The sequence below is a fragment of the Necator americanus genome, chromosome III, assembly GCF_031761385.1.
Source record: "Necator americanus strain Aroian chromosome III, whole genome shotgun sequence".
Taxonomy (NCBI): Eukaryota; Metazoa; Nematoda; class Chromadorea; order Rhabditida; family Ancylostomatidae; genus Necator; species Necator americanus.
Window position 1 is genome coordinate 15,813,422 of NC_087373.1, and position 19,288 is coordinate 15,832,709.

The 19,288-nt window shown below is 40.7% G+C and overlaps 2 protein-coding genes across 3 annotated transcripts; one reads left to right on the top strand and one right to left on the bottom strand.

Moving 5' to 3' along the window:
- Positions 1-7,763: 7,763 nt before the first annotated feature.
- Positions 7,764-8,129, top strand: RB195_009711 (uncharacterized protein; the record flags this gene model as incomplete). Its single annotated transcript, XM_064190386.1, has 1 exon — positions 7,764-8,129. One exon carries the CDS (start codon positions 7,764-7,766, stop codon positions 8,127-8,129), a length of 366 nt encoding a protein of 121 aa, XP_064047969.1.
- Positions 8,130-10,199: 2,070 nt separating this feature from the next.
- RB195_009712 (uncharacterized protein) lies at positions 10,200-19,062 on the bottom strand (the record flags this gene model as incomplete). Of its 2 annotated transcripts, XM_064190388.1 has the most annotated exons (14): positions 10,200-10,207; positions 15,459-15,461; positions 15,539-15,620; positions 15,729-15,893; positions 16,009-16,179; positions 16,815-16,923; positions 16,982-17,101; positions 17,176-17,343; positions 17,591-17,676; positions 17,789-17,866; positions 17,928-17,986; positions 18,112-18,157; positions 18,758-18,844; positions 18,919-19,062. In XM_064190388.1, the coding sequence occupies 14 exons, from the start codon at positions 19,060-19,062 to the stop codon at positions 10,200-10,202; spliced, it is 1,326 nt and encodes a 441-aa protein (XP_064047970.1). The 2 variants fall into 2 exon arrangements, with proteins under 2 accessions (XP_064047970.1, XP_064047971.1); XM_064190387.1 differs by lacking the exons at positions 10,200-10,207; positions 15,459-15,461 and having other exon boundaries at positions 15,462-15,620.
- Positions 19,063-19,288: the final 226 nt, after the last annotated feature.

Sequence of the window (19,288 nt, forward strand, 5' to 3'; positions counted from 1 at the left end):
GAGCAAGTATTGCAGTAAATCCGCCGCCGGTTCTGACTCGACGACACATTCATTCACCTTCGCCCCATTTTCTAGTCTATCTCGCCTTGGAGCTTAAGTAAGTTATTGCTCGCGTATTGTTGGTTTCAAATGAGCGCGTTGGGGAATCGGTTGAATGTGCAGCTGCGCATAATAGCATTATATAGCACGGAAAGTAGGACACAACAACATCTACAGGAATATCGCGCTTTTTTTAGGGCAGAAAAAAACGCCACACACAAGTCAACTTCTTCCTTTCTCTCTGTAGTTTTAAAACATACTATTTTGAAAAACACTTAGTTGTGGACAGGGAGAATAGAATAAAAATTCTTCTTCTATAGTTTAAACACGTAAACATCCCTCCGACAAAAATTAACAAAACAAAATAGTAATAATTAAAATTTAATTCACTGTTGTCGGTGTACTCATCCACACTTTGTTGCGTCGCGTCATGGTAGTGTTCAAGACAAAACGAAACAAGAATATGTCGAAGATCGGCTGAACAGGTGGTAGACGGCTGAATAGTTGAGTAGTCCCTACAACCACGACTTAATTGCTGTCAGGAACCAACAATGACAATCTTTCTTTCTTTACAACAAATTTCAAATTTGAATCCCAACGGTTTCGAAATTCAAAGGAACATCGCGAGAGTACAAGATGCCGCTCTGTCTCACTTTCATCGATTTAAAGAAAGTCTTTGATACAGCAGAGACCGAAGCGGTCATGGAGGCCTTGGACAACCTGCTCCATGCATAAAGATGCTTCGAGAGGTGTATAGCAGCTTCACGACCAAAATTTCGCCATTCTACAATGACGTCATAATCGACGTGAAGAGATGGGTACGTCAGGGTGACACAATTTTACCCAAACCATGAACATCCGTGCTCACCTATTCAACACCACCGTTCTTCCTGCTTTGACCATTGCTTCAGAAACGTGGGCGTTTCGCAAGCAGGAGGAAAATGCGACCAGCGTCATAGAACGCGGAATTGAAAGGGTGATGCTAGGAGTAACCCGCTCTACGCAACTGAAGGAGGGGTTCGAAGTTCACTCTTACGTCACTGATCGAAGATCAGAGACGCTGCCGCATATGCCAAGGAACGCAAAATGAGGTGGGCCGGACACCTGATGCGTTTCAACAACAACCGTTGGACCAGAGCCGTAAGCGACTGGATACCACGCGACATCAAACGCATCGCAGGAAGACCGTCGACCCGATGATCAGACCTCTTCACGAAATTCTTAAAAGAAAAGTACGACGCTCTTCGAGTTCCTCGCGAGAAGAGATGCCACTGGGCAGCACTTGCGCGCGATCGGGACAAATGGAAGTATTACTCGGGCCCGCTCGAACAAATCGATGAACAACAAGAGCACAGGTGATACCAGGTGATACAATAAATTATAAAATACGATAACTCCCGAAGGAAAGTATTGGTTCAAAATTCCCAGGGATGTTTCTAGCATAACAAGTTCTAGCAATTTCATTGGCAGAGATGGAATACTTATGTTCATACACATAAAGTTACAGCCGAATGTAATGTCTGAGTAACGATCTATCGCGTTACTTCTTCGGCAGAAGCGGAAACGCTATCTATCTCTACCGATCAATAAAACTCCAGTCGATTAGGGCATAACGCCGGTGACTTGTGCGGAGTTCTATGACCTTGTTTTGGTAAATTTTGTCTTTTTATTGTATAATTGTCCGTCATCTGAATTTATTCATAGCCGTAATAATAAAAAAATCCTTTTTTGTCAGCTTCAGCGCGCCCGCCCAATCGATTATCCCAACATCGATCGCCGGAAGTTCATACTAGTGCTCGGTTCCGCCGAGAACGTAACGCGTCGCGCCGGTACAATGCACTGGCCCTGCAAGGCTGCCTTCAGAGCCGCGCGGGCGACGTGGTTCGACGGCTCTGCGCTTCGATGGTTATTGGGCGTTCACCGGTGTTTTTTTGCTCGCGCCCGTCGAGGATAAAGGATAAAACATGCGGGAAAGAAAAGTTTTACAGGTGGTTCCCAACTGTTCTTTGCTTCATCACTTCTACATGAGTTCGAAAACGAGTTTTATTGCTGACGGCGAACAAAGGAGAAAGTGCACGGCGTCGATCAATCGCCAGGTAGACGCGTTCGACTTCAACTCAGAATCGTTTTGGGTTTGTAAACACCTTCCAATGACTTGTGAAGGCAACTCTATGTGTCAAGGTAGTGTCTTTATCTTCCCAGAGTAGTCTGGCACCGCCTTATCGACACTGGAGGGATAAAGGGTATAGTTGGGTTTAGTTTGGTTTTGAACCATGGATCGTGCAATCGTAGCAGAATTTATTACCGACTTTTCTTTCTGTGATTCTTGAAGTATGTTTTTATATGTGAGAATGAATAGTAGTATGGTCCTAGAAATCGTAATGCGCTGCGAAATGCGTTTCAAAGTATGCTTTCCAGGGTAAGAGAGTTATGTGTAGCTGTTTCATATGCATGTTTCATCGGGTCCACAGTGTGGAAACATGAAATTTTAGAACAGCGACTAGGGATTCAACATAAGTGGTTTCAAACGCAAAATTCAAAAACAGAGTGGGGGATTGCCAATTGGAAAAGTTGCAAGGAAATTTGTTGTTTCGAAGGTGATGGGATCTTCACCGTATATTCTATGAGTTGAAAAACATCACAAGGAACCTAGTCTATCGAGGAACTATAGTGAACAAGACTGGTTTATTACCGAGAAGATTTACTTTTTTCTATTACTATTACTGTAAAGAATGGTTTGGAAATAGAAATACGCTAGAATAGAAACACTACACTAAGGAGAACTAAAACACAACACAATACAAAATTTTGGTCAGGGTGCAATGTCTTGTAGACCAACAAAAACTTACTCCGTGCTTCGTTAGATTGGTGTCAGTATAGTACGCGAGAACAGTGACACTAGATAAATCGGTTGGTCCCCGTAAATCATGGTGTACGTATACGAGGTCATTAACTTCTACAATTTCGAACTGAAGTCCAACGTGGGCCCATCTCAAGGGGATTGATCTACGCGAAACACTTTACTTTCTATTTTTTATCTTGTGGAGTGGTAGACGAAAGCGATCATATACTGAGCTCCAAGCCTGAAGGGTACTGAACGTGCGCTCCGTACAGAGACAAACAAAAGAGTATGGGACCACAACACAACAATCCGGATACAGTAATTTACAGTGGAATTACTGCGGTGAAGACCTGTGAGATGGATTTTGATTATTTCAAAGTTTGTCTTTTCGTTACTGTTCAACTCCCTAAGATCCACCCCATTTCGGCTACGATTTCATCGAATATTCTTGGAGGTGAATTTTTCAAGGAGGAGCGCTTTGTTCTTTTCGTGTCCGATTAACGTCAACAGAAGAAGCGCGGAACTGAGCGTTGATCATAATTTATTATTTGTTATAACCTCGAAGCCAAGTGCTCTTTCCGTTCGAGCTGAGCAGGTGAGTTACTCATTTTTGTTGAAACCCTCACAAATGGATCATCGAAGTAATTATTAGAAGATTAATTATTCGAGATAACTCGCGTCAGGATTCTGCTTTTACATGCACAGCATAGTTATAATAAGGCAAACATTCAGTATTTACGAACATACATTAACAACACAACGCATTCCTAAAAATAGCTAACTTCGAGAATCCATTTGTGAGGATTTCAACAAAAAAAAACTAACTCTGCGAAGAACAAGTTTTTTTTTCTGCAGAAAATCAGAAATTCTGATCACACTAGAGAGAATATTAGTATAAGTTGGTGCTGTGAATATCAAAGAGTAAGCGAACGCAAAATTCCTTCGAATACACAAGATTTGCAACCTAATTTTTCTTTTTTCCCTGTGCTTCTCGAAATCATTGCTGTTCTGAGAATGAATCGCTATTCAGTTTTTTCGTGGATCGATTCTGTTTGGGCCACGTCCACTACCAGTCAAACGAATAATGAGCAGACAAGAAGCTTACAGAGGATAGTACACGGCTTTCGTACATTGGGTAAATAATACAGCTGAGTGAGAGGGCATTCTTGCCGCGCTGACTTACGCTGGACTTCTTGGATGTAAAAATGCTAAGAGAATTGGTATTGAACACGAATAGTTCAATTTTCCAGGTGAATGGCTAAATAAAACCCAGCAATTTTCGAAAACGTGTTCTCGCAGGAATTTCTATTTATGGCACAGAAATATTGAAAAATTCGAAACATTCATAGCCTTCTTCCGGGCATGCGACCACTTGTGGCTATTGCGTTGGATTGCGTTTTTTTTCGTTTGTCCACATTGGTAGCTCGTGGAAGGATTTCATAGCTACTTGAACACCATATTGGAACAATCTACACAAGTAGTGGAAAAGATTGACGTCGTGACGGAGACGTTGATGATGAGCTGCATGTGTGGGAGTCACGACATCGCCGAAAACAACGCTCGCATCGATTTCGCAGGCGCTGCAGGCCATCAGCGGCGTTGGTCGGGCGGACAGAATGGTTTGTGATGGTGCGTACTGTTCCTCTGTTTTTCTATTCGTTCTGTTTAGTTTTTTTATACGTGATTGACCTTGCACTACGGTCTATGATCCAAAGGCCGAGGGCTTGCCTGCGAGCGTCAGCCACGAAATGTGTTTACACTATGTTCGCTCGGACAACACGACAGCAACGTGAACATCAAAGACCGATGGGACAGCATCACAAACAAACATTCAGTTTTCATTCTTTACTCTTTTGAAACAAAAACATTTTACCTAGGCATGTGAATAACAAAATCCTGAGAATTTAGGTGATTGGAACGAACATTCATGGCCACTTTAGTTTTTCACTGTACATTACATATTTGACCATTGCGGTCTTCTAATGAGTCGATGTTGCAAGATTTTTAAATTCAGAAACCGTGAAAAAACTTTGAAAAATGAGAACGAAGAAAGCTCAACGACATCGGAAATAGTGATAACTTCAATCACTAATTGAATCAGTCTTTTGTTTCATTTTTTCGAATGACTGCTGCCAGAGTTGTCTATGTTTGCAGAAAACACAAGTTCGTAAAGCTAACATTTAGTAAAACCGCACAACTCCGTCCACCCGGGGGAATCTTTTTTGTGGTGAAACAAAATAACACGACACTATTTGATCAACCTCGGTGGAGGGTAACTGCAGATCACTTTTTTTCTTACAAATTCCATTGTGTGTGGACGTCACTATCAACTTCTTGCACATGCTGAAATCCCAAAACACGATGTGTCGGCGATATCCGACACTCCTTGATAATTCATTTGTGATGATGTACCGGCGAGGACTACGTAACGGACCTACACATGCCTGTGGTATGCCTGGAGCAGCAATGGCGAAATGGTCAGAGAGTTGAAATCGATGCTTCAAATAATAAATATGATGAACTGACGGTGAACAGCATTTGGCAGCGCCGATGCGAAGACACCGATGTCTCAATGCTTTCGAAAAAAGAAAAGTTTCATACGGATAACTCTAGGTCCTTCCCTATATTTTGTCTACATTTTTTGAACGAATGAACTTTGTCGTCGTCTTCAGGGATAAGAGGAACCAGTTTACATGGCAGGCGTCTATGTACCTCTTCAAGTGTGAAGATCAGGGATGATGGATACTCTCAAAATTTAATTACGCTCTGATAATGAAAATGCCTCTGTCGGAAGTACGGAAATCTAGAGCTGGCTGAGATGTCGCATCCGGTTTTTACTTGTTCTCGTCATCTTAAAAGTTGTGTAAAGCGGTGAGTGAACATAGTGATATGTATTATAAATACACTGGTTCAGCGGTAGGTTTTTATCAATAGGCCGACTCTTGCTCCGAGTAACAGTGATGAGAGGAATATTCACTCACTGAGTGAAGAGCACTGAGCTAATTGAAGCTTGAGAAGATTACCTTAAAGGCGTCACCCCACGAATCGGGGTGGTTCGGATTTCCGGTGGAGTATTCGTATACGAGACCGTAGATTATTGGTAGAAGGGTGATTCCGTTCACTTCTTCCTAAGTGCCGCCCGGGAAATACCGCTTCGGGCGTTGTGGCGCACTGTTTTCTAGAAGGAGTTCGACTGGGGCGCGCCATCCTTGTGCACGTGTCGCATCTTCCGGGCCGTTTTTTACGGGAATTAGGAAGAAATGGACGAATACACCCTTCTCTCCATAATCTGTGATCCCGTATACGAATACTCCACCTGAAATTCGTACCACCTCAGATTCGTGGGGTGATGCCTTTAACTGACTTCACTCAATGAGGTCACCTTTTATAAAATGCGATAATCGCAACAGCAAGACAGCTGAAATCAGATTGTACGCACCCTCTTGACTACGATCACATCACGGCGACATCTAGGTACGGCAGAGGCGGCAGAACTCACTTCCGAATAAAGATATTAGATTGAGGAAATATGAAGGCACGTTTCTTCAAGAAACAAAAATTTATTGTGAAAACAACAATTGAACATCTCAGTCTAAACGATATTAACCAAAATTGTTAGTGATACTTTGCCATCCAGAATCTTCTCCTTCTGAGAACGCTTAGTCGACCGAACAGGCGGGAGTCGGAAGGCGCGAGGTCAGGCCTTCAAGGCGGAAGAGGTGGAATTTCGCAGCGCACTTTCTCTATTTTCTGCTGTGCGATGGTTGCGGCGTGTGGTCAAGCGCTGTCCCGTAGGTCGACGTCGCAACCACTTTCTGACGGTGCAGGTGCTGGTACACGGGTCAATTGTTCTGCATAGAGTTCCTCCGTAATCGTCTACTCATAACTGTAATTAATCGAATCTGATACGATGGTATCTTCTAAGACGCCGCCCTTATCGACGGCTTCAGGTCCGTGCCCATGGTTTTTATCCATGAGACCTTCATCTCCAGCTCGGAAGGGTAAGTTCCGGCAGTGGCTCTGGAATAAAGCTCTGAAAGGCTTACATTCCGGAGGCGTTCCACAAGTTCCGGTGAGAATCAGCGGCCATCCTGCCCTCTTTGAAATCGTACAGCAGGCGCACGCACTCGGAATTTTTGGTGTTCATTTTCTAGAAATCGTTCTTACTATAAAAAAAACCGATAAACCTCCAAACACGAGAGGGTGCCGCTAGATGCACAAAAAAGAGCTTTTTTAAATTAGTGAGAAAATAGTGCAAAAATTGTTGCCGTACCTGAGAAGCAGGGAACTAAAAATAGCATGAACTCATATTTCCTCCACCTAATTTTCTTTCCGAAAGGATGAAAAGTTCCACCCCGACCGATGTTTAGCATGGCAGGTCTAAAAGGGAAGAGTGGAGGAAGAAATCCGCTCAATCGAATTATCAGTACTGGAACACAGATGAGAAAAAAGCTTCATGGAGCACCTCGCTGAATGCATTCAGAACGCTGCAAAAAAAATTCTGGTTCTGATACAGAAGAAAGGTTCATCTTTGCATCTCCGAAGAAAGATATGTGGACAACTTTGTTTATCGAAATCCAAGCGATTGTACTTGAACTAGTAAAACCACATAAGGGGAAATTGCGTTGTCATCCGCAATGCGATCACGAGAGCCCACGAATCCCCAACAGCTGCATGTAGATTCGATCTTAGTAAGGTAAACTTGCAACTGGGAAAGTATTATCCCTATGGTTGCTGAGTAGGCAAACACCGCACATGTAAAGCAACCGATACGTATTGATTTAGAGAGGGGAAAGTCTGGCAAAGCGACGAAAATAGCTGAGAATTGAGAGGAATTCTTCTGTCTGAGATTTGTGGGTTGACAAAGACCATATGGTCCAACATGAATCCACAAAAAGATCTACTTCGTGGAGAAAATGTAAAATGTAATTCTCAGTACAAAGAGTTTTCTGGCACAGAATCCAAATCCTTCCAAAAAGCTAGAAACGACCATTTGGTTCTGGATGAAAATGGTGGAAGATCTAAGGACAGACAGTTCGGGCAAGAACTCATCTTCTACAAGATGGAACAGCGACAAAAGGATTGGTTTGTGAGTGCTACTGATGAAGATAGAAATCAATATGGATTCCATTCAATGAAGACGTGTCTCGACAGTGATGCGGGCACTCATGTTGGGTCGCATCCCCGCCTGAAGATTAAGAAAGCATGGTCGGGTCAGAACGACATGAAGACATGCGCTGGAGCGTAGCGGTTGGGGTCGAGGAGGGACCATCACGAATGCAGCAATGAGCGGTGCTAGCAGATGTCTTCGCTCGATTTCAACTGCAGCTGGAGCCGACTCATTTGTCGTTCTGATACGACTATAAGCCAGTGCGCCTGAATTTGTTGTTTTTTTTTTAAATTCCGCTCACTGCCTATCACAGAATTTTGAACAGATCCTCTCAATTTACCACGACTTTTAGGGCTTGTCTTACGACTTTTGCAAACTCCAATCGGATAAAAGGTGTTCGTCTGTCTTTTTTTCTGTCAAGTTTTAATCCATCAGAGATGGCCAAGTGGCCTAGTTTTTTCCCCTGAATTTTCCGAATCTCCCATATTTTTCCATAGTTTGAAACCAGAGGCGCAAAGATGAGCCACCATTTTGGCAGCGGAAACTACCATTTCCAACTCAGTGGAAGACAATTTCTTTCAACCGAACGTCTCGCATCATGAAACCAACCACTATTCAGGAATTCTGAACATCCATAAATTAGGTAGAAGATTGAGATAAAGCTTATTCTCAATACCGGTATTTGTTATATTACACTTCGTCTCCTTCAGGTTCAGCTTCAAACCGATCTTTCCACACACCTCGTCGAAATTAGGCCACGTTCGTTCCGCTCTCCCATGTTTCTATGCTTAATATTTTTGATGAGATCAGCTCTGTTGATGTTGATGAAGATTACGGTTACTGTATAGTGGGGAAATTCCGCAATCCCTGGAATAGCAACCGATTCTATGGGCTTGCCGCAAAAACCAGCACCGAAGACGGATATTCTATTGTTTTTTTTTCTTTTGGAAGCCTTCTTTCAATCTTCTCTGACCACATAACAAAAAAACAAGAGATCATTCTAGGTGAGTATGCTTCTGAAGTGATTCAGTTCTGATTGAACTCAGCATACCACATAATTAGCGATGTTGGGATCTCACTAAGAATCATCTCTAGGAAGGGATAAAGGGTGCAGCTGCAGAGTACAAGTTTGTGCGTGCTCATGCTCAATTCCCACTGCTCGTCCTGAAAAACGTCGCGCGCGAAACGGCCTTCTCGCACCAACTTTGGACGAAGCACCTGAAAGAGTGGACGATATCAAATGAGGTTCCTCCAGCAGCCTATTCAACTAAAACCAATGGGTAAGTTGCTGCGGAAACAGTCGCGAATAGAAAGCGAGCGAATGCCTCATTGGAGAATGGGGAGGCCGTTTTCCACGCTGTTTTTCAGCACGATAATTCCAAAAAACAAGTGGTGTCAAAAATGGTTCATCTTGTCATCTTGACACTCTACATTAATTATATAAAAAAAGTTAATGAAATTAAAACGTCGCAATAAAAATTGTAAAGTGAGAAATTCTCTTTGATGTAAACGTTTTGCAAAGACTTTTTACTTCTATGTGTATTTTTCACTTTCAGAAAGAAAACTCATGGCCTGCTCCTTAGCCAAATACATTTCACCAGCAATGATATGTATGACAGTTCCGACATCAAAAAGGATAAAGGCACTGCTAAATTTTTCTGCTTCCATAAACTTATACTACGGACGTGTTATTTTTGGACCTCCAAGATTATGCGCTTTCACTGCGCAGAAAGCCTTGTCAGTTTTGGATGAATGTTCGTGTCCCTGGTCGCATCCAGCAAATAAACGCAACTGGGACCAGAAAATGAACTATTTCCACATGATGAGGCCGAAAACCTTTTATACTCACTATCTGGTAATAAATGCTCAAATCTGACCGCGTTTCAAAACTGGATTAAGTATGCAAGTCCGGTAATGTTCACTTGAAGAAGAAGTTTATTTCCAATGAAAAAAAAACTAAAGAGAACACAATCTGTATAATCAACAAAGTTAAAAAATTCCATGCATAGATCACAATTAACAAGAAAATGATGTGTGCTAGGATAAAATTCAACTAGCAGAACGAAGACTATTTCTCTCTGAAAACAACTTTGCCAAAAACACAACAGAACACAGCACAAAAAGAAGAAAGTTAGAGACGTGAGCAAACATTGTTTGCAAATGACTTACAAAACAGTGGCCATGAATGTGCGCGAAGACGTCAACGCATTAAATATCTAAAAATAAAATAGAAGCATATCGAACTCCTTACGTGATGTAGCAGTAACCACAAAGCTTGTCTCTAACCTTTCTTTCAAAATTTCTTAAATGCAACAAAAACGGTCTTTCCGAAAGGTTCTCGAAAAGTGATAGAATGTTCATCTTCTTTTCAAAAAGTAAAGGTAAAGAGATGAGATAGTAAAGATAAAGGTAGATATAGTCTCCAGGTGGCATGCGCCAACGCGTTTTACTGCAAAGATCGTTGAGGTTTCAGAACGCGTGTCGGCATTGCAGATTTGTAGAGAGTGTCGGACCTGCAGAGGTCACCCAATGTACCAAGTCAGTGTTTTTGTTCTCCCAGACAAGGCTGGTGCCAATGCTAACCACCCTGGGTGGATGAATGGCTTGGTTGGCATTAGGGCGGTTTCGAACCATCGACTCTGCGGACTTCTTACCGAATACGCTACACCCGCCCGCCTATTTTCTTTTCAGGTGTATGTACATAAAACAATGAGTTTACCGTTTAGCTATTGCTAAACAGGAGGCAAACACCATCAAAGGCTTTAAAGATTACACCCTGCCTGAAGGTCTCGCTCAAACTTCATTAAATTGTCAAAGTGTGTAGATCTAGCGGAAGCGACGTGTAAAGAAGAAACCGAGCCGACTCCTTCTCTTCCGACGATCCGATGGTCACCATCAAGAGGAGCTTTGAAATAGTACGTCAAAAGTGCTCACATCATCAACATCGTTGTTTTTGTATGTACAACAACGTTCGATGACGTCAGGTAAATAAGTTAGAGAAATTCACGGAGATGGTTTAAATGTTGGAGGTATGTTGGAAGGTGCTTGTAATGATGCAAAAATACTCACCATCGAGGAGACGTCAGAATAATCTAAGCATAATAGGTTAAACGCAGAAAAAATTGTGGTATACTTGATACTTGGTCCAGGGTCAAGCGTGTGAGGGGATTTTCCCATCGAGGGGGTCGTAACGGGAGAGTGCTGCAAGAGAAGGGGGTCGTAAGGGAGTGTGTGGTGGCCAGTTGTGGATTGAGGATAGCTTGATAACCAGCAGAGAAGTAATCAAACTAGTAATTAAATAATCACATACATTACAAAATATCACAGTAAATAATATTAACTGATGACACAAATTACAAATATTATATTGTTTCAGGCGTAGGACAGTAAAATGGAAGCCTCAAGATTTCGCTTTGACAATGTCCAATGTACTGATAATGTAATAATGGAACCACACAGGTTCGACACCCCACTGAGGCAAATTTTCGCAAAAGAGATGGGAACTTGAACCAGCTTCTAAAAAATGAACAATTCAATTTTACGTCGTTTGCAGCAGTTCAAATGTGAATTTAACAGAATTTAATGACCAAAAAAGCTCAGGTCCCGTGGACAATGTTAGGTCTGGGAGATCGGGAATAACTTCGTCATATGAGGACCAAAAGAAAACGTTCAGGTGGTTTTTAAGAGAAGAAGGTTTGCCCTAAAAACCACTCACATCGCTGTTTTTTCCACCTCCTAGTCTTTTTGGAATTTTGATTGAACAGAGATGGGAAAAACGGCATTTTACCATCCTTGTCCCATCAAAAATTTGGAGAAATTTACTCATAGAGAAAATCCGAGGCTACAACATACTGGAAGATGAGTTGCTTGGCACTAAGCTGCTCCGAAATTTTTTTCAAAATCATACACTTTTCGGCGCGTGAGCGAAAATTGGGATCTTGGCGATTTTTCCTATTGTAAAAAAAAATGGGACGGCGTTTTAAAAAATCACCCATATATTCGAATGGAGGGTCTAAGAAAACCTCTATGTGCAAAATTTCTCCTTTCGGAATAGTCCCATTTTCTAAAAATTTAGATGAGAAAAATCCAAAAAAAGTCGAAAAATTTTAAATTTTGTCCCATTATAAATCCAAAAAAAAACTAGGAAGTAGAAAAAAAACAGCGATATAACTGTTTTTTAGAGCAAACCTTCTTCTCTCAAAAACTATCTGAACTTTTTCTTTTGGCACTCTTATGACGAAGTTAATCGCAATCTCCCAGATCTGACAATGTGCACAGAATCTGAGTCATTAAATTTTGTTAAATTCACTTCTAAATTGCTGTTTAGTACGTGAAATTGGATTCGTCATTTTTTAGAAGTTGTTTTAAGTTTCGACCTCTTTTGCAAAAATTTGCCTCAGCCAAGAGTCGAACCTAGGAGGTCACATTGTCATATTGCATATTGTCATATTGCTTCTTTTCTTCGTCCCTCTGTGATTTTACCTATGCACCTGACTATCCTATTTTTTGGTCGTATTATATGCTTTAATCAAAATTTAAAGATAATTCATGAAATTTAAAGTAGAAATAGAACAAGATAAAAATGAAAAAAAAAATTCAATACCACTATTTCAACAGCATGTCAGCAAATCTTCGTCTTCTAGTAAATGGTATTCCTTCGCTATATGTCAGCTACCAAATTTCACATTTGCCATTTGTTCCTCGGCTAATTTCCTACTTTTCGAAGCACATGAAATTTCCAGTATATTGAATTAGCAGGAATCGAGAACTGCCGCAGGAACCTTGGAGGAGAACAAGAAAGGGGTTGGGGGGTTCGTATTCGAGAGGCTCGTATCCCATCACCATGATTGACCCTTGACTGGACATGCTTGCTTTTCCTCACTTTTAATGCTCTATCTTTTCTAGGCTTTCTTTCCTCTTGTTTTTGTTGTTTCGTTTGCTAGTCCGGCGTTTTTTCATTCTTATTTATTCATTCTTTTCTACTTTGCTTTGATACTCTAACTGCAACTGGTTTGTCAACGGCACCTGCGCCTTTGTAGTGCAAATAAATAAAGAAATAAATAAACATAAACTCATTTGAAACCTTCCGGAAAGTCAACGAATAAACATTTCGAACAATTTCTCAAAATGTTGTATTGTCTTATTTATATTTCCTTACAATAAAAATCGGCGGGTGTGGCGCCGTCGGTTGGAGGTCCGTTGTAGCCACACGGTCGAGGGTTCGAATCCGCCCCAGTGCTCACCAAGCCTTTCATCCCTCCGGAATCGATATATTGGTACCACTTGTATGGGAGGATAAAAAACATTGACTTGACCATCGGCTGGCCCCCACAAGTCATTGTATAGGCCAACACGCGTTCCAAAACTTCATCGATTACGAATTCCAGTAAAACGCGTTGGCGCATCCCAAGTGAATTGATACGCCAGTAACTTTATTCTTTTTTTTACAATAAAAATAGCAGTGGAATGTATATTTTTGACGAACAGGTTTTGGGCCCATGCATCTCAGCTATCCTGCACACCGTCAAGAGAACTAAATATGTGTTATTTTTTCCTATAGAGAAGCCGTCACGATTGCACTTTGATGGCATAAAAAAGATGAAAAGACTCCGGCGAAAATTTGCCAGGGCGGTCATACGGTACAACACTTATGACATTCGTGACATACGTCATGCAAATCGCTAGTCCACGAATATCACGAGTACCATGCAACCATAATTGAAGGTTACAGTAGTAGTACTGGATACAAGGCCAATCAGCACTTGAATTCATTCAGGTCTACTCAACTCGCATGTAACAAAAATCATATCCGTTTTTACTGTAACACCATTTTGGAGTTAGATAACAACCTGTGCGTTCAAAAAGTGTAAAAGTGCAAGTAAAAGTCAATTAGCCTGTTATTTCTCTCCAATGAGGTCAATGGCCCAGGTGGCGGAAATGACAAAGCATGTACCGAGAATAGAACAAAAGATGGAATTTCAGAACAGGCGCTTCACCTGTGGCCATGAAGAAAATAGCCAAGGTAGGAACCGATCCCATAGTTAAACCTCTGAGTTCTGCAAAATACTTCTCGGAATATCTGGAGATATTGCAGTAAAGGTATCCGTTGAAAAAAAATCATCATTTAGTTATTGAGAATCCGTATAAGATGGTGGTTGCAATGTTTTCTTTAGCAAGATCAAGAAAAGTCTGCACTGAAGAGTCATTACACACATTCGTATACAATGCAAGGCCGAATCAAGGCCGAATGACTCCCTGGTTCAGTCTCAAATGGGCACATACAATAAGGCAAATTTTGTGTTTAGAAACCACCATAATTTGTTTGTATCCTACGTTATTAATCATGAGTCTTTGAAAGTATCGGCGTCAGTGGAAGCCGAATTGCTGTTGGACTGGAGTTTGCGCCTTTTGACAAGGAGATAGATAGACTAGATCAATTGCGGATTTTGTCATCCTAACCCATTCTTCTTTTGAAATGCGGCACTTCCTCAAGAACTTACTAACGGAGTATAAACGATATGCTGGGCCGTTCTAGTAGTGTCTCTCTGCTACTGCAATATCCAACATGTGGAATGAACACAAACTCCCCACCTTTGTCACCTCTGAAAACATATGTGATAGTCATGACCAGCGGCTCAAAATATCCCCTCAAAATATGGGCAAAGATAACGAAAAAGAATTCAGAGCCAGCGGTCCAAAATTGTCCCACAAAGCATAACGATACGTAAATGTAAAAGAGGAGCCTTGAGATAGCAAAGGAATTTAGAAAACGCAACAGTACTTGAATGAATTCTAGCTCTTTTTATTTATTTGCATCACTTAAAAGTGGTGACATACAAAAACCACGAACACGAAGCAAGTGGCGAAGCTAACTTAAAGTGAATAAAATATGGAATACCTAAAAAAAATACACAACCACCTAAAAGAACATGGAAAAAAAACGATTTCGCTTCGGGAGAATAGCCGAACCAATAATAGATGGTTCAGGCAACGAGAAAACGTTATCAAACAAGATCATGGTTGAAAGAAACTTGAACTTATACCTTGTCCAACACCTGCTTTTTTCTTACAAACCTCAGAATCCTCTTTTTGTATGGTTGTGTGGAAGAAGCAGGAGCAGAGTGCCTTTCAACTGAGTCAACTAGATGGGAATGTTTTTTGTCTTCAGCAGGGATCAGTAGTTAAAATTCTAATCCAGAATAACTGTAACTGTAACAGCAAATCCATGCTATGAAAGCCATCACAATAACTTCGTGCAGAATTTTTTCGTAGGCAAGATAAAGAAGCATATAGAATGTTCTTGCCAAATTCAGGCACGGACGAAGGCACAAACAGGTATAACTCATCATTTACAATTAGCAGGCAGTTACTGGGGTAACCGATAAAGTTCAGAGGTAGAATAAAATATAATAGAGAAAATATGGAGAAGAGGACCTTATGTACACAATCTTTCACGAATATGCTTACCTTCTATTGCAAAACTAGTCCTATTTGTTGCGGTTTCATGTCAGGACACCTCCAGTTGTAAAGATAGTACTGAAGGTTACCGTCGCCAATTCCAAATTTGAGTTCTTCTAAGATAGAAGCGTTCTCCATGAGATCCAACGCATTGAAAACGTCAAAGCCGAGCTGTAATTCAGAAATGACATTAATTAACAACGTTAATAACATATATTAAGATTTACATAACATTAATTCTACGGAGGAAGAAGACTCCCAAACTTGTATAGAACACACTTTATGGGCAAAAATAAGAGCGTCATTCATAAGCTGCTTGAAAGGAACGGTCGTAGCCACGTTGTAGAATGAATACACAGCACGAATACTCTTGTGTACTGGATGGTGCATTACAGATGATGGCAGCGAGTAGAATGATAGCATGTCTGTCACTTTTCCACCAGCCTGAAAATAAAGAAAATGTCAAATACTGTTGAAGCACGGGCTTCACTGCAAAGATAGCAATAATAGAACGATTTTAAAAAGGGTAATAGTGCCCATCGATATTTCTCAAAATTACCTCTACCACATAAGTGTACACCACGTCTTCGATTGGCATGAAAATGTGCTCGAATTCTTTCTTTGTAAAGACTGGCGCCAAAGAGAACTGTTTCAGATACTCAGACAATAACTTCCACGCTGAAGGAATGTCCTTCTTCTCAAGCGGTCTCAATCCAGCCGTTGCAGGATTCTGTAAACTCTTAATTGGTGAAATGGTAGGAACGAAGAGGAAATATTATCAAACGACTTAATGGTTCCACTGGATTCTTGTATGAAGGTGATGAAACAGAAACGGTTACAATACAGACAAAAATTTGTTTTATTTAGAACAGAAAATATAAGGGCTAAAAAACATGTCATAAAAAGTTTTTTTTGTATAGGGTTTTTCCGCCTTCGTTTCATTTTATTCAAAATGGAAATGAAAGTAATGCGTAGTAGCTGCATGTGATATCACCATAAAAGGGCGTCGTGACAACATCAAATATCGCATCCTTCGCTCTTATACTATCAAGATTTAGAAACATGGATTGAAATCTCTGGAGGAACCTACTGTATTCTTCTTGTCCAGAAGCTCTTTTCTTGCAACCTCAGTTGTAAACTACAAAACCCAGTTACTGATCTACACTCTTCCACTTTTTTGTAATCAAATGCTCTATTTTCCGTGTTTCCATTCTCTCACTAATTGTTTCGAATTTGAGCAGGTGCGTAGTGCATTACTGACACATTAAATATACTTTGAATGAATGGAAAAAAAACCTGTTCGTTACATGAAACGTCAGGTAAAAAAAGCAAGCAAAACATCAACTGATCGAATTCACGGCTCACATCTGGAAGCTTATACAGTTTTATAGTTCGTGCCATAGTCATTTTTGCTGAAAGGTGAGAAAACCGTACATCGATAAGTTTCTTAGGATTGAGAGAACGATGCCAGTACCTGTAAAATGAAACAAGAAGTACGAAAAATTTGTCAAGAATTTCCTTGCAACACATACCTACATACTCCTACTGGTTTTGGTATTACAACACCGGCTGTATAGACAGCTTGAAAAATTTTCTGTTGATTTACGCGCCTTGTTATTTCGCGAATCAGCACTGGAGCCACCCGCTTCGACCTAAATTTCTATAGATTAGAAATGAATTAGTCAGAATTTCAACATCGCCGTCTCATACGACTGAATTTGCATGCCTGAGTTTCTTGTGAACGCAAAGGAAGTTGATCTCCACCATAGGTCGTTCTTTGCCATAAACCCGAATTGTTTGCGGTACTGCAGCAATAAATGCGAGAAGACGACCACTCTGTTTTGCACGCACACCACAGTGCCACTGTGGCAGCCATCCCGGCATGTGCACTGCCCTGGGAAAAAAAGAAACTTTGATTTTATCATACCGTCAAAATGCGCCTTTAAGAACATTAGGAGAACAATAAGAATGCAAACAAGTTCACTTGGTTACTAATTAATTGGAAAAATTTGAATTTGAAAATGAGACCATAAATCATCTAGCTAACAAAAAAAAAGATTATATAATCGGGTCGTTAGTTCAGCGCGCCATCGAAAGCAGCAGTAGATTTCAAGTAGTTTTGATCTGGCTGTCACACTTACCACTTGAGAAATGCAGCGGAATAGTCGAAGCGGAACATATTGTCATCATCTTCAACATAATTCTCCGTCAACAACGTATACAATTCCTAAGATTGAATGTTCATTCCAATGCAATTACGATTACATTCGTTGAAGGAGTAACGTATGAGGTGCGGTGGCTTAGATAAATGTCCACGTATACCACAGATAGTAAGTTACCTGTAGCTGTTTCTCATCATTCAAATCAACATCACTCCATACGAATGACTCCGGTAAAGAATACGGCTCATGCCGAATCTGTAACACCAATTCATAGACCAACTAACAACATAAAGAAACACAACTTGAACTTAATTACTTTCTCCGCAGGAAGATCAGGCTCTATGAAATTATTTTCGTTTGAGGGTTCGCCCTCGTCTGGAAATAGGTGCTAACTCTCCAAAAATGACGCTCGAAAGAGAGAAAATAAATCAATAATAATAACAAAAACAAGCACTCTGATAGAGAAAAAAAAACAAGAAAAAAAGAGGAAATAAACTTACCGAATTGCGGTACCGGCTGGGTACTCCAAAAAGCAAAGTTTTTCGTCTGCAATTGAGCATTCAGAAAAGTTGATTCTAATTAATTCAAAAGTCTTCAGGGAAACTTGTTGGAGAAGAATACATGGGATGAAAATTAAAAAGGATGGAAAAGGAAAAGTCATTTCTAACAAGGATTAGCATTGCATAGAAAATCAGTCAACTATGTTTTTGTTTTTCTCTCTCACTCGTCTTGGCTCTACATCATCTTGGAATTGAGAATTTCTTGAAAAAAAACCCGGGGTAAGGAGTAATATTGACTCCAGCTGCTGCCTAGCCCCAGTGCATTTCATTGCGGTTACCCTCTTGTTTGGGATCTACACGTTTGTTCTATGTTTAAGATATCAATCCCAATCATCCATACCCTACCCTCTTAAGAAGTGCCGGTCCAAGCGAAAATATGCGTGCGAGAGATGCAACTAAAAGAGGAGTAGACTAAAACAATTAGAAAAAAAGAAGAGCAACGAAACAAGAACAAGTGTTAGAAGGAGTGTATAAAAAATGATAGGGGAAACAAGTAATCAAACTGTGAACGAAAACTCGTGCAGTTTACTTATAACACTCAACTTAAAAGTTTTTTCCGTCGATATTCAAATAGAAGAAAACAAACCTTTGCCTCTTGTAATTTTGCAGCCCCACCATCAAGCTGAGACATGTCGAATCCGACACGTTGAAGTTGCTCGGCTAGTTTCACCATCTGGTTACAAAAACTGATTTAACCAAATTTGAAAATGTATCTGAACACTTGCTGGAGTAGGTGTAAGAACGAACCTGTTGCATGTCGGCTCCGGAGGGGAAGCTATTTTGTTCCGAAGAACCCTCACCATGAGCATCTCCAGCATGGTTATGGTCACAACATTTGTCATCACCTCCATGAGAATGACCATGACCACCATGCTGCTTCTTCCCTGACATCCTCTACCTGGCAAACAAAGATACGCCAAAAGTTGAGTACTAACATGAATAATTTTTCACTGTGATTGAAAGCGAAGTATTCATCATCACAAATCAAACGAACCCATAAATCCACGAACTAGGGGAAAAGAGAAATATAGAAAAGAACATAGTATTGAATAAAAAACGGGGTATTGGAAGTTATCTCCTAACAGAGAACAAAAAAATGCGGACAGCCAACATACGA